The sequence below is a fragment of the Lycorma delicatula genome, chromosome 11 (assembly GCF_047948215.1).
Source record: "Lycorma delicatula isolate Av1 chromosome 11, ASM4794821v1, whole genome shotgun sequence".
Lineage (NCBI taxonomy): Eukaryota > Metazoa > Arthropoda > Insecta > Hemiptera > Fulgoridae > Lycorma > Lycorma delicatula.
Window position 1 is genome coordinate 6288252 of NC_134465.1, and position 15773 is coordinate 6304024.

The window sequence follows — 15773 nt, forward strand, 5'->3', positions numbered from 1 at the left end:
TTACAACATCCCAACCCCGTAGGGGAAGACACCCAACGTTCCGGTTGCCACCGCCCCGTTCCTAGCCCTGTTGGGCTTTAACGGGAGTCGTCTATCGCCCTGTGACCTTTTACATCTCATTGTAATAAGCCTGGCCTCGTCGGGATGCCACCGATGTAAATCCCTCGGTTGACATTTGTATCGGTGATTTATTAACTCAGCTTTTGCCTTCGCTGTAGGCCTAGATGTGAAAAACAAAAAAAATAAAAAAATAAAGGAATTAACTTAACAATCCTAAATCAAAAATTTCAACATTCTACGGTTAATCGTTTTTGAGTCATGCAAGGTACATACGTACGTACAGGCGACACGCCAAAAATAGTCAAAAGGGATTCAGAGATGGTCAAAACTGATATTTCTGTTGAAATCTGATAACCGAAATTTTTCGAGATCGTACAAGGAAGTAAAAAATGTATTTTTTTTTACTGCAAACCACTGGTGGGGGTAGGGCAAAGATTCTCATTAAATACTTTTGTGAAGCAAATTATAGTAAAAAAAGGGAAATAAAGTCATTATTTGGTGAGGGGATGAATATAAATAAAAATCTGGAAATTTTTGATTTTGATAAGAGAAACGTTCAACATTTGCAAGAAAAAATTTGATAAAATGACGCGGTAAAGATTTGAAATTTTATTTCGGCCTAAACAACCCCTCAACTTTTTCCAATTTTGGCAAAGTTTATTACATTTTTCCCTGAAAGTAGTACTTGTCTACCAAGTTTGAAGAAAATACAAGCGAATATATATATATATATATATATATATATTCGCTTGTATTTTCTTATTTTCTATATATATATATATATGCTTATAGAAGTAAATTTTTTGAACTTTAGAGCATTTGAACAATTTTTTTCGCCGATTATTTACAATTTATTTAAGTATATATTTTTAAATGTCCTCCTCTATGAATCATGAGACCTTGCCGTTGGTGAGGGGGCTTGAGTGCTCAGGGATACAGAGTAGCTGGACCGAAGGTGCAACCATATCGGAGAGGTATCTGTTGAGAGCCAGACTAAGGAATGATTCCTGAAAGAGGGCAGCAGCTCTTTCAGTAGTTGTTAGGGGCGTAAGTCACAATGACTTAAACGGCCATATCAACATCACTCAGTCCTGTGAGTACTGCGCAGCTGAAAGCAATGGAAAACTACAGCTGTTTTTTTTTCCAAGAAAATGTGGCTCTGCATTTTCAAAAGCAATAATGGAGGCGCCTTCCTTGGTAAAATATTCCGGAGGTAAAATGGTCCCCCGTTCGGATCTCCGGGTGGGGACTACTAAGGAAGGGGTCACCAGAAAAGTAAAAAATAACATTCTACGAGTCGGAGCGTGGAATGTTAGAAGCTTAAAAAAGGTTGGTAGGCTAGAGAATTTAAAAAGGGAAATGGATAGGGTAAACGTGGATATAGTAGGAATTAGTGAGGTTCGGTGGGAAGAGGAAGGCGACTTTTGGTCGGGTGACTTTAGAGTAATAAACTCAGCGTCAAATAATGGGCAGGCAGGAGTAGGTTTCGTGATGAACAAGAAAATAGGGAGGAGAGTGGAGTATTTCAAGACGCATAGCGATAGAGTCATTGTAATAAGGATAAATTCAAAACCTAAACCGACAACGATTGTTAACGTCTATATGCCTACAAGCGCCCATGATGATGATGAGGTAGAATGTGTATACGAAGAGATTGATGAAGCAATTAAACACGTAAAAGGAGATGAAAATTTAATAATAGTTGGAGATTGGAATGCAAGCATTGGAAAAGGCAAGGAAGGAAATATAGTGGGTGAATACGGGCTGGGCAAAAGGAATGAAAGAGGGGACCGACTTATAGAGTTTTGCACGAAGTATAATTTAGTAATTGCCAACACCCAATTTAAAAATCATAGTAGAAGAATATACACTTGGAAAAAGCCAGGCGATACTGCAAGGTATCAGATAGATTATATCATGGTTAAGCAAAGATTTAGAAATCAACTCGTGGACTGCAAAACTTACCCTGGAGCAGACACTGATAGCGACCATAATTTGGTGATAATGAAATGTAGATTGGGGTTTAAAAACCTGAAGAAAAGGTGTCAGATGAATCGGTGGAACTTAGAGAAGCTTGAGGAAGAGGAGGTAAAGAGGAATTTTGTGGAGGACATCGCAAGAGGTCTGAGTAAAAAAGATAAGGTAGAAAATGTAGAAGAAGAATGGGAGAATGTTAAAAAGAAAATTCTTAAATCAGCAGAAGCAAACTTAGGCGGAATAAAGAGAACTGGTAGAAAACCTTGGGTTTCAGACGATATATTGCAGCTGATGGATGAACGTAGAAAATATAAGAATGCTAGTGATGAAGAAAGTAAAAGGAACTATCGGCAATTAAGAAATGCTATAAACAGGAAGTGCAAACTGGCGAAAGAAGAGTGGATTAAAGAAAAGTGTTCAGAAGTGGAAAGAGAAATGAACATTGGTAAAATAGACGGAGCATACAGGAAAGTTAAGGAAAATTTTGGGGTACATAAATTAAAATCTAATAATGTGTTAAACAAAGATGGTACACCTATATATAATACGAAAGGTAAAGTCGATAGATGGGTGGAATATATTGAAGAGTTATACGGAGGAAATTAATTAGAAAATGGTTTTATAGAGGAAGAAGAGGAAGTTGAGGAGGATGAAATGGGAGAAACAATACTGAGATCTGAATTTAAGAGAGCATTAAAATATTTAAATGGCAGAAAGGCTCCTGGAATAGACGGAATACCTGTAGAATTACTGCGCAGTGCAGGGGAGGAGGCGATTGATAGATTATACAAACTGGTGTGTAATATTTATGAAAAAGGGGAATTTCCGTCAGACTTCAAAAAAAGTGTTATAGTAATGATTCCAAAGAAATCAGGGGCAGATAAATGTGAAGAATACAGAACAATTAGTTTAACTAGTCATGCATCAAAAATCTTAACTAGAATTCTATACAGAAGAATTGAGAGGAGAGTGGAGGAAGTGTTAGGAGAAGACCAATTTGGTTTCAGGAAAAGTATAGGGACAAGGGAAGCAATTTTAGGCCTCAGATTAATAGTAGAAGGAAGATTAAAGAAAAACAAACCAACATACTTGGCGTTTATAGACCTAGAAAAGGCATTCGATAACGTAGACTGGAATAAAATGTTCAGCATTTTAAAAAAATTAGGGTTCAAATACAGAGATAGAAGAACAATTGCTAACATGTACAGGAACCAAACAGCAACAGTAGCAATTGAAGAACATAAGAAAGAAGCCATAATAAGAAAGGGAGTCCGACAAGGATGTTCTCTATCTCCGTTACTTTTTAATCTTTACATGGAACTAGCAGTTAATGATGTTAAAGAACAATTTAGATTCGGAGTAACAGTACAAGGTGAAAAGATAAAGATGCTACGATTTGCTGATGATATAGTAATTCTAGCCGAGAGTAAAAAGGATTTAGAAGAAACAATGAACGGCATAGATGAAGTCCTACGCAAGAACTATCGCATCAAAATAAACAAGAACAAAACAAAAGTAATGAAATGTAGTAGAAATAACAAAGATGGACCGCTGAATGTGAAAATAGGAGGAGAAAAGATTATGGAGGTAGAAGAATTTTGTTATTTGGGAAGTAGAATTACTAAAGATGGACGAAGCAGGAGCGATATAAAATGCCGAATAGCACAAGCTAAACGAGCCTTCAGTAAGAAATATAAGTTGTTTACATCAAAAATTAATTTAAATGTCAGGAAAAGATTTTTGAAAGTGTATGTTTGGAGCGTCGCTTTATATGGAAGTGAAACTTGGACGATCGGAGTATCTGAGAAGAAAAAGTTAGAAGCTTTTGAAATGCGGTGCTATAGGAGAATGTTAAAAATCAGATGGGTGGATAAAGTGACAAATCAGGAGGTATTGCGGCAAATAGATGAAGAAAGAAGCATTTGGAAAAATATAGTTAAAAGAAGAGACAGACTTATAGGCCACATACTAAGGCATCCTGGAATAGTCGCTTTAATATTGGAAGGACAGGTAGAAGGAAAAAATTGTGTAGGCAGGCCACGTTTGGAATATGTAAAACAAATTGTTAGGGATGTAGGATGTAGAGGGTATACTGAAATGAAACGACTAGCACTAGACAGGGAATCTTGGAGAGCTGCATCAAACCAGTCAAATGACTGAAGACAAAAAAAAAAAAAATTTTTAAATGTCTCCTTAAGTCATAATATTTTAAAAAAAAATAAATTATTTTAGTTTTTCTTTTTTTTAAGCGATCTATATACTTTCCCGTTATAGCTATAACAGCATAATGCATAAAATACAATAACAGCATTTATCGCTACAGTCGGAAAAGTAAAAATTAACAGAAATTGTTGTACTGCAGTATGATAGAGTTAAACTCAAAAAGGGTACTTACGTACGGATGATGAAACATGCAGAACAAGGAAACAAGGATAGAGAAAAACTGAAATTATTTGAAATTCCCGAAGAAGTTTGAAAAAAATGAATTATAGCGTAATTAAGTTAATTAATATTAAAAATAGTGAAAAATGAAGGAACGGGTGAAGTGAAAATATTATAAAAGCTTAATCAAAATAAGAAATCTAATTGCCGGTACAAATTAATAAAGGGAAAGGATGTTATTAAAAAAAAGTGAGAGAAGGATAAGTTAGAATGCGAAATGTAAATTAAAAATTAAAAACAATCCGAAAACGAAGTAACGAGAGTGAACCAAAAAGTTTACCTACAGTTTGAAAAGACCGGGAATAAACTTGATGCGAGGGACCTGCCTAAGGTCAGATGAGCTTTAACACTCCTGTAATCTAAAATATAATCATAATTAAATGTAAAATAAACAGACGTGAAGCACCATTAGCGATAAGATTAAACGCACAAATTATCTAAGAATACAGATATGTGCAATAAATAAATCATTAATAATAACATTTTTAAGATATTGCATTTATAGAATGCACTTTAATCGATATACTGTATCCTGTTATTAGTAAAACCGTTATGCAAAATAATTTAAAAAAGAATATTGTTGTAACCTATATTTATGTATTTTTGAATGCGTCATTTAATATCATTAGAAATAAATTACAAAATATTATACTAATTCGTCATCGTTAACCTGTACATTTTTATTCTTTTTTAATTAAAAATTAGGATCATGAAAATCATTAAAAACAAATTATTTTTTAAAATTTTATTTGTTTTAAATCGTACAAGTTCGCTTTTTAATATAATTTATTAGTTAATTATTAATTTCAATTGTTTTCAACGAGCGGATGGATAGGTATATATACCGGGTGTTTTTCAAAATCTACAATCACTTACCAGGAGCATTCATACAATACTGGAAAGATGACTAACTTTTTTGTGTTAACAACTATCCTCGCCGTAAGTATACGGAGAATTTTCTTTGATATATATATCTATAGTAAAAAATTATATTTTTTACAAACAAAAATCGTTTAAAATAAACATACGTATCTCAGTTCGTATTGTCGAACACCGATAAAATAAGACTGTGATATTTCTTTTTTGAATTAAATTTTTAGATATATTTTTTTAAATTTAGATTACCTTATACTAGTTCTTATAACCGTGCCAAAAGTAAAAATACAATCAAATAATATTCAATAATTTGATTTACTTTTTCTGAAAGTAATACTGAATATTTAGAAAGAATTAACAAATACTTTAAAATAAATTAAAAAGATTTTTTTTAATTATTATTGCTTTTTTTAAAAGTACTAACAAATTACTAATATTTAATTTCGAGGTTTCTTCAAAAAGTCGAAATTTAAAAAAGTCGAAATTGAAAACGTTTAAATTTTTTCCTTTAAGAATAGTTTGTTATAAAATGGATTTATTATTTTTATTTTAAACATAATTAATCTTTTTTTTTTTAAGTTGCTTTGATATTAAAAAAGATGAGAAATGTACTTTCTAAAATAAAAATAAAAAACCAAAGAGACGATAGACTTTTTTAATTGAATGTGAGCTAAGACTAAGGAATGAGAAATATTTCAATTATTTTATTTTTATTTTTTTCATATAAGTTTGAACTGATTTTTTAAATATCAAAATTATATTCGCTCATCAATCATTAACATAAAAAAAAGAAAAAAATAAGTATCCAATCATTCACATATAAAATGTAATCAATCTCTCATTTAGAAATTTTACTTTTAGATTATTCGGAAAGAAATATATAACCAAAATACTACAGAAATTTCTACAAAAATTTATTATTAAATTCTTTCCATCTGAAAAGAGTAAAGATTAAATATATATATATATATATATATTAAGAAAAAAATACTTTCGGTATTAAGAAAATTACTCCCTGTTATAAATTAAAAATTTATAATAAATATAATCAACAGATGATCGATTTAACAAAATAACGGTGAGAAAAGTAAAAATACAATGATTTTTATCTTTTTTTTTATCAAAAAATTTAACAATTTTTTTTATCTTTATAAATACCGTATTTTATTTTTTATTTTTTCTTACATTGTATGTAATCTGAAAAAAGAGAGTTCCATAATATCATTTAGTTCTATTGAAGCCCCATTTTTCTATAATTAATTTTAAAAATCCCACTGTAAAAAAATGATAATTTTTATACCTCTTATACAAAACGAGTCAAAAGAATGGAACAGTTCCTGTAACTTTTAGGATAAGGTATCGGTCGATTCCATTACCTTTTCAGTAATAGAATTTAGTTGGCCCAAACGTTGTAACTCAAGTATTTTAAATAGTAACACCCTTTATATGATACATAATTTTAAAGGCTTTTTAAAAAAAGAAAAATGATATAGATAAAACGTTGGAAGGATGTTCTACACCGAAAATTACGGTGGGATAAAGTTTGGACTTTGAAAATTACTAAATTTAATAATTTCAGATAATAAAATGAAATAAAACTGAATTAAATTAAAATCTATTTTAAAAGTTAAATTTAAATTTAAGAAAAATTAAAAAAAATTACTTTTTTAACATAAAAAACTTTTTACCGAATTAGTTTTTTCTGTGCGACCTCCAAACATCGCTGTGAAGATATCACTTGGTGAACAGGAGAGGGTCAGACTTTATATAATGTAAAATTTATGAATAAATTATACAAAATATTTTAAACTAATTAAATTATAATATATATATATATATATATATATATATATATATATATATATATTTAATGAAAATTAAGTGAAAAAATATTTCCGATAAAAATGGAGACGTAGTAAAAAAATGAGACCTTCAGAAAAGACGGTTAAATTGACAGGAAAGTTATTTGCCTATACTGCTCTATTATTGCTATATTGTACGGATAATTAATGCAAATTACTAAGTTTCGATTTCCAATAGAAAATATTTATTACAAAGAAATAACGGTTAATAATTTTTTTTGAACGGTAATTAAAATAAATTCCAAAATGCTAAAAAATCATTTACGAAAATTATATCTAAAATCTAAAACTAAATGGCCATTTCGATTGTCAAACAATCATCATCAGTAAACCCTGAGGAAAATCACATGAACAAGTAAATATATATATATATATATATATTAGCCTGCGGGGCTTTCCGCGTGGGACTCCCCCGTGTTCGTTACCTCTCATGGTTGTGAGAATAATACTGATAAATAATAATTAAAGTATTCAGTCTTTATAGAAACCTGAAAAAAAATTAAATTACAAAAGATAGAATAGTTGTAACTGTGGTGACTATAGTACACACACGTTTGACGACGAAAAACCATGACTTATTTCTGTTAACAATCCTACCCTGCTAATGGGTATTTGTATGTGTGTCGGTTGCGTGTGCGTACCCGTTACCTGAGGACATGCTTAAATGATCAAACATCATACTGCCCGTCAAAAATCATATGATTCTTTTTTTCTTAAATATTTATAAACAATAAGTAAGAAGAAGCAACACCAACAAAGAAGAGCAAAAAAAAAGAACATGCTTACGTGATCGAATATACTGCCCGTCAGAAAAATCATAAGATTTTTTTTTAAATGTTTATAAACAGTAATAATAATTATTAAACAAATTAATAAATTTTACTGCCGTAATTCATACATTCAATACCGTAACAAATCTTAAAACACAGCTATTTTCGAGAGAAATAAATCGATACTAAAAATATTATCGATTATCCATTTAGAATCCATTGAAATTTTTTAAAAAGGTGAGTTTCGTATCATCCGGAAGTCCCGGGTTCGAATCCTGGTTGACATGGCATTTACACCCGATACAAACATTTCATTCGTTTTATCCTCTGAAGCAATAACGGTAGTCCCGGAGGTTAAAAAAAACAAGAAAATGTAATTTCGTATTACAATCATTTGTTTTGTAAATTGAAAATAATACATAATAATTAATTTAACTTATATTTACTACGTGAGCTTACAGCTCTCGTAGTGAGTGAGTTTGCACGTGGATATTATACCGTGATTTTCATCATTCAAAAAAAAAATTTACGCAAGAGGTAATAAATTTCGGACACCTTTTAATAGCATTCTGAGACGCTACTCGGAGGGCCTAGCTATAGAGGCGTACCTTAGGCACGCCCTGCAACTAGTAACGAAGTAAAAGAATTAATCATTTTTTTCTTTAATGAATATTTTTCCAATTCGCAATTTTACCCCCCAAGGAGGCTAGAGCCTCGGTTTATAGCTTAAAACCTTCCCTAGGATAACACGAATGTATCCTGAAAATTTTAAAGGGATCGGTCGGTTGCTTCTCGCACGGTGCGAGAACAAAAAAAAACAGACAAAACTTCAAATTTATGTACAAAATATATATTATTTATAAAATATTAATTTATTTACATTTTTTTTGCAAAGTATTTCCTCATATATATCGATGATGATAGTTTAATAATCAAAATTGAAATCTTGTATTAAAAAATTTGCTTATTATTTTCAAATTTTTTTTTAATGCTTTTCAATTCATTATAATAACCGCTTAATAAATCTCTTTTCTTAAATGTTCATCAAGGTTTTACAAATTTAAAAACTGACATCAGTTTTTTATAGAATGAATATTTTATTAATTTCCGTATCTATATAAATTATCTATATAAATAAAAATGAATATGTCCATTTGTTCAAAATCTTAAATCTCCGAAAGTTCTTCACCGATTGCTTTAAAATTTTGACACATCGTTACATTCGAATACGAGCGTGATTTTATATACCTGCTATAGATGTCACACCTGTGACAGGTAAAAACATGCTTTTTTAAAAAAAAAAACAACGCTACCTGTTGGATACTATATACTAAATACTTTACGATTCCATTTCAATGTTTGCGATACGTGTGTCCGCTATAAACTAAAAAAACTACTGGTCCTATTTACTCCTAAGAAAAAAGGAAGAAAGGGAAAAAGGAAAAATCGAAAAAGGGAAGAAGGGGAAAATGGGAAAGGGAGAAAAGGAGATAAGGGAAAGAGAAATGCGGGAAGGGAAGGAAATTGGGGGAAAGGCGAACCGGGAAAAGGGAAAGTTTAGATTTTGAGAAGTTCCGCAATGTCCATTTTGTTAATGTTTTATCAAACTTTCAATTGTGATCATTTAATCTACATATACTCTCAAATCTAGCAATAGCGAAGCATTGCCGGGTCTGCTAGTAAATAAGTAAAAATGAAAAATTAATAACTATTAAATAACTATTTTTGAAAACATATATATATATATATACCTATTCAATATACTTACTTTTATGCAAGACTATTTGACGGAATATATATATATATATTAGGCAAATTAATGATACGAACTGTTTTTCTTTATGTTGAAAGTAAATCGTTTTTTTTTAAAAACAAAAAATACTTATGTATTTTGTAATGTAAAGTAATAATAATTTTTTTTTCTGCAGATTATTGGTGAAGGATACTGTGGATACAGACTTGGCGTAAGTATGCTTAATTTTTTATTTATTATAAGACCCTATTACGTTCAACAATTTTACGACATTTTTATCTGACCTATCTATAAGAATATTTTATTATTTGAATATACACAACCAGATGAAAGAAAAATAATTTTTTCACACGAGCTGTTAAATGGAATAAATTGGGTTTATTCTCCATTATTATTGAGAATTTAAATTTATTTAGCAAATTAATAAAAACTATGACACTACGCATAAAAATCACGTTTCAGTGAAATTTATCCATTGTTTTTAGGAGTAGAATAGGTCGTGAAAATCCCAGGAGAACTTCGTAATACACTGTATAGAATAATAAGGGGAAAGCGGAAATGAAAATTTAAACGGTCTGGATTGTTTAGCTAATTTTCCGTTTTGGATCGACTTAAAAGAAATATTTTATTTTATAATTCTCCGTTTTACTAATGCAGCCAGACGAAGTATTTTTAATATTTTTATAAAAGTATTTATATGTTTACCAGTTATACTTTTATACTTGAAATTTTGTATTCGCATCTTTAATTACGGAAGATATTAAAACGCTCGTACAGTTTAATTTTATTTTTAATTATTTTTCTATCGATGATTTCATTTCGATAAAACTTTTTTATTAATTAATTCTTATATAAATTAATCCCTTACCGAACTGCATTTTCGTTTTTAGATTTCTCGTTCGATTTATAAAACTAATAAATAAATAAAACTATTGTAATGCAATTTTCTTTATAAATATATATTTTTTTTAAATACAGGGAGGTGGAGGTGGATACGCCGTTCAAGGAATCGTAAGTATTAACACTTAAATTTACTACTTATTCATAAATATTAAAAAAATTACAAAACGAACCGCTGACTTCCGTGGCGGTGATTTAGGCTATCACCCGGAAGGTCCCAGGTTCGAATACCGATCCCGGTATTAATATTTAGAAAACCGTTTTTATTAGATGTTAACAATAACCTTATTCAAAATTAGGATATTAAAAAGTTTGTAATAATAATGTCGTTATATTCCAGTCTATAACTAGTATCGATGCAGAAAAACTAAAAAAATAAAATAGAAATGGCAGTTACAGTGTTGTCAAAACCATTAATAAAACTGTAAAAATAGATACTAAATATTTATTTAAACGACAAAAGGTAATCCTTTACGGACCTTTATGGTTTGACAATATTTGTTTTACTTACTTATTTTAATTCTACGGAATTCAGTAGATAAGACTGATCTATACGGAGTCTATAGATTTATTAAAAATAACAGAATTTCTTGAGATTTGGTTTTCTTTACACTATGTACAATAAAAAGTTTGTAAATTAAAAAAAATTATTACCCCTCCCATCAAAAAGACATATTTACATCCTGTTTTTTGCAATCGGTATAAAAATCAAGGACATAACTGTTAAACGATTCAAACAAAAGTCGTAAAGAAATTAAGGTTTTATTTTCTTTTTGTTCTACATCTTCAGTATGAAAAGGGATCCTTTAATAAAGCATATATTTTGTTTTATTATAATATTTATATCTTAACAAAATTACTAACCTATATAATTACTGGAACAGTAAAATAACATTATAGGATTTTAAAAAAATTAAAATCAACAGAAGGGAGTTATCGAGTTTCCTCATTATTTAAAATTTTTCTCCATAACTCGGTAAATTTTTAAGAAAATATAAAATAAGAAATATATTAAAAAAAAATTAAATTAAAGAAAAATAATTTTCCAAATTTTTGTGCGAAGCGATTATTTAAAAAAAAAATTAGATCCATCCTTACTTTTTAAATTAATTGCAAAAAAATTGGGGATAAAATAGCAAATGTCAAAGTCTTTAATTTAAAACGAACGAAGTAAAACCAAAGTCTACAGAATATTTTAAGTTTCAGTAAAGATCTTTTGACATTTTACCAAAAATAATATGTTTTTAGATCCTAGAAAAAACCTTTTATCTGTCTTCGAACCCTGTTAATCCTTTATATAGATCACGCGGGCACGTAGCTAAGAATTTTTTCCCGGAGGGAGGAGGTAAGGGACATGATGATGATAAAATAATAATAATGAAAATCATTTTTTATTGAAACGGTTTTTTTTTTACTTTCTTACGTTTGAAAAATACAAAACATGCTTAAATTTAATACATAATTTACTACGCAAATAAAAATCATAATGATACTGAATAATTATTTTCATTATTTTTACTTCACACTGAAACATCTACAGTCCAATAAAATTTATGAATTATTATAAAGCTACTCGTCGATATTTCTTTCTCGTCATAATACCTAAAACTTCATCAGGATTAACAGTAATATCTCTACGCACTGACAAAGAAACTAATGAACTTCCTCTTCCATCCCCCGACCCGTTACACTCGATCGTTTTGACTCTCTACTTTGTGAAGAACGATCGTTCATTAGTACATGTTGTTACCGGAAGAGTCGCTGAAACTTGCAAGAGATAATGGATAATCGGGAAATATTTTTTATTGCAGCGATCCTATACTTCAATCGCTTCTAGATCGCATTTTAAATTTAATGACTTTATCTCCTCGCACTAAACGAGATACTCCGCTTGGACGACAGATTCGGAATATTTATTGTCATAATACAGCGCTAAGATTTTTAGTTTATCCACTTTTCCAGGACTAGCTCTGAACATGGCAAAATAACTATAAAACTTTTTGAAGATTCTTGGAACGCCATCTATCTGCCTACGCATGTGTTTGGAATGCGATAAACGTGTGTTGCATTTCTGGCTTGCGGGAGATTCCCAGTAATCCATTACTTTTATAAGTATTGCGTCAGAGTGACCTCGGCGCTTACACGTCCAGTAATGGCGGGAGATGATTATGTATAGATTTATCTCAAATTTTGTGGAAATACTTTTGAGATGACATTACGAAAATATAAAATGCTAAAAATGGATTTTTTAGGCCTAACTTACTAGATTTAACCTCTGAATGATACAGTCTAATTATCTACTGTTAATGTCAATTTCGGCGGGGGCTATAGCCCCCTTAGCACCCCGCTCGCTACATGCGTGGATCAGCCGGTCCCGACTCTCAGAAAAAATGAATAAATCAAAAAATATTAAAACAAAAAAAGATCACCGGCCTCTATATTTTATTCTATAAAGAGATCGTTCTTATAAAAACATTCTTACTCCGTAACTAAGTAGGAATAACTGTAGATTTTTAATATCAAAAATGAAATATCAGCTAAGTAATTATCATTTCCAAACTATGCGATATATCTTTACCGTAAAATTTGAAACTAAACAACTTACATCGTAAGTCGATATTAATTGATTCTCTGTAATTGTTTACGTCAAAATGTTCGATTTGTTTCATTAAGAAAATTTTTATTCAAACATATAAATGAGAAGTAAAATCGTTTTTGACAATTTTTTAATCTAACTGGAATTTATGCTCGTGAATTAAAACGTTTAAAAAAATTAAAAATATCATCTAGTACCGGCTTTGTAACTACTAATTTTATTTCACTATTATTTAATTATCCGTCATTTTTTAAAAAGTAATAACCGGTTCAGATAGAAACAATTATTTAAACATTTTTTTTAAAAATCGTTTTTGCAAACCGATAAAAAAAGCATTATTAAGAAAGTGAAGAATTAAAAACAAATAAATAATTGAAAATAAGCTACTATAGATGGATACCTAAAAAATTATTATTACGTACAAATAAAACACGTGCATTAAAAATTAAATTAATAATTATATTTAGTTTACTTAAAATAAATAGTTTGGTTTTTAAAAACTAAATTTAGTTTTTTAAAACTATTTTAACAGACATTTAAGAAATTAAATCAAATTAACTTAAAAAAATGATTTGATAAAATAAATCTACCTTCGAAATGTTACCGTTTCTATGAAAAATATTTTACCGCTTAAATTAATTTTCGGAATATAATTAAAATTATATAAATATTATAATAAGACAGGAACGTTTTGGCGTCGATAAGGTGACCTTTCGTTTATGCGAATTAATAAACCCTACGGATTGGCAAACGTTACAAGTCAAACTATCTAGTGTGTTCCTTTTCATATTAACGTTACACCATTCAAAACATTGGCCTTCTAAAAATTATGACTGCTATCTGATGATTTTTGTTTGGTGAATTACTGTACACGGTACAGTCATGTCGATAACGAACTTCCACAAAGTCCTGGTTTGCTAGGAACAGCAGCGATAAAACCAAGTACACATTAAAATCTAAACAAAGATTTTGGCTTTTCAAATTTGAACGGGGCAGATAAAATATTGTTAATTTACGAAGAAGAGTTACAACAAGCGGAATTACGACTGTTTTGGTTTAAGTGGAATTTCTAAAAAAACACAATTGTACAAATAAAATTCAAAAACGGATTACAAACAGACGTTTTTGTATATTCCAAAAATATTCGCGTAAATAATTTTTTCTATAATTTTATTTTGTAGATATATGAAATGCTGACTACGGATAAAATAACAAAAAGCGTGATAATAAAAAATAAAAAAATAATAATTTATTTTTAACAAATCTTGAGAAAAAATAACGTATCCGTGAGACCTTTTCAGAAAGATGATACAGAAATTACTACAAGAAAAGAAAAATTTTCTCCGTTTAGAAACTCCCCTCTTTGGAAAAAGGATTCTTCCGATTTATTAATCTATTGTAATTTGACATTCCAACGGACAGGATCTGGCTAAATAATCGGACGAGTAATTTCAAACGCGACTAAATTGTGAATATAGATTTTGAAAAAACCGAACTCGTTGCCGGATGACTTTTTTTGCACCCGGAAGAAAAATAATTTGTTCACAAAAACTATTTTTCAGCCGTATTAATGCAAAATTGTTGAGCGGTAATGTATCGGTCGCAATAGGAAAATTATATTCACATTCTGGCTCATTGTAAGGCGCACAATGCCATAGAAATATACTTCAACGAAGCTTTCAACAAATCGATCCGTTTGGAATTTTTGTCTCGTTTTGCAAGTAGATCGTCGTCCATTTCTAATTATCCATCTTATTCCTTAATCGTTAATCCATTATAACCCGGAATTTTCTTCGGAACATCCCACTGGATCGGTGCTAAGGATACGGGAACCTCTTTGATTTATATTGCGATATTTTTACAGTTTGATGAGGTAGATCTACGTATTCTACCCGAGGTATTTGTTTCTTTGTAAAAATTCTTAACCTACGGCCAAAGTCCTATTCGGATTGCAAGACTTATTAATCCTTTTCTGGCGATTAACGTAAAGTTTCATATCCATTATTATTATTTCAAACAGAAAATTCTGGAAATCAAATTTATTCGTAATTAATATTAATGAAACTAACATCTATTAGTTTACGCCACGTATTCGACTAACTACACCGGGCTTTGAATCGAAGATGCCGTTCTTTTCATCTCTCTTTTCCTTTCTTTTCGTCAAATCATCTCTTCTACATTCCATACAATCGTCAAAAATTTCTTAAAATATTTTTTAATGAAAATTTTTTTTGTTAAATCATTTCTACTGATTACTAAAGAGAAAAGTAATTGATTTTTTTCTTTTTACAGCAACAAGCAGCATCTGTCCAGGAAGAAGTAAGTATAAACAAAAATATAATAAACCGTGTTCTTTAATATATAGATATCGAATCTCTTTTTAACTTCATCTGTCATTATTATCAAAAATAAGAAGCAGATTAAACATTTTCACTAAATCAAGATTGACGGAAGATCATCACGATTTTTCAATATTTATCATATTGATAAATGTCATATTTATTTATTTTTCAATTTTTCATATTTTGAGGATTGGC

General features: G+C 29.8%; 1 protein-coding gene across 3 annotated transcripts in view; it reads left to right on the top strand.

Annotated features, from left to right (window-relative positions):
• The first annotated feature begins 5295 nt into the window (after positions 1–5295).
• LOC142332604 (uncharacterized) overlaps positions 5296–15773 on the top strand; it is an 88126-nt gene continuing 77648 nt past the window's right edge. For 2 of the 3 annotated variants that reach the window (XM_075379136.1, XM_075379137.1), the window contains exons 1-4: positions 5297–5418; positions 9916–9951; positions 10719–10751; positions 15529–15555. In XM_075379136.1, the coding sequence (XP_075235251.1) occupies positions 5383–5418; positions 9916–9951; positions 10719–10751; positions 15529–15555 (132 nt within the window). In that variant the 5' untranslated portion in view covers positions 5297–5382. Of the gene's footprint in view, positions 5419–9915; positions 9952–10718; positions 10752–15528; positions 15556–15773 lie in introns of all 3 variants that reach the window. The other variant, XM_075379138.1, reaches the window with a different exon arrangement.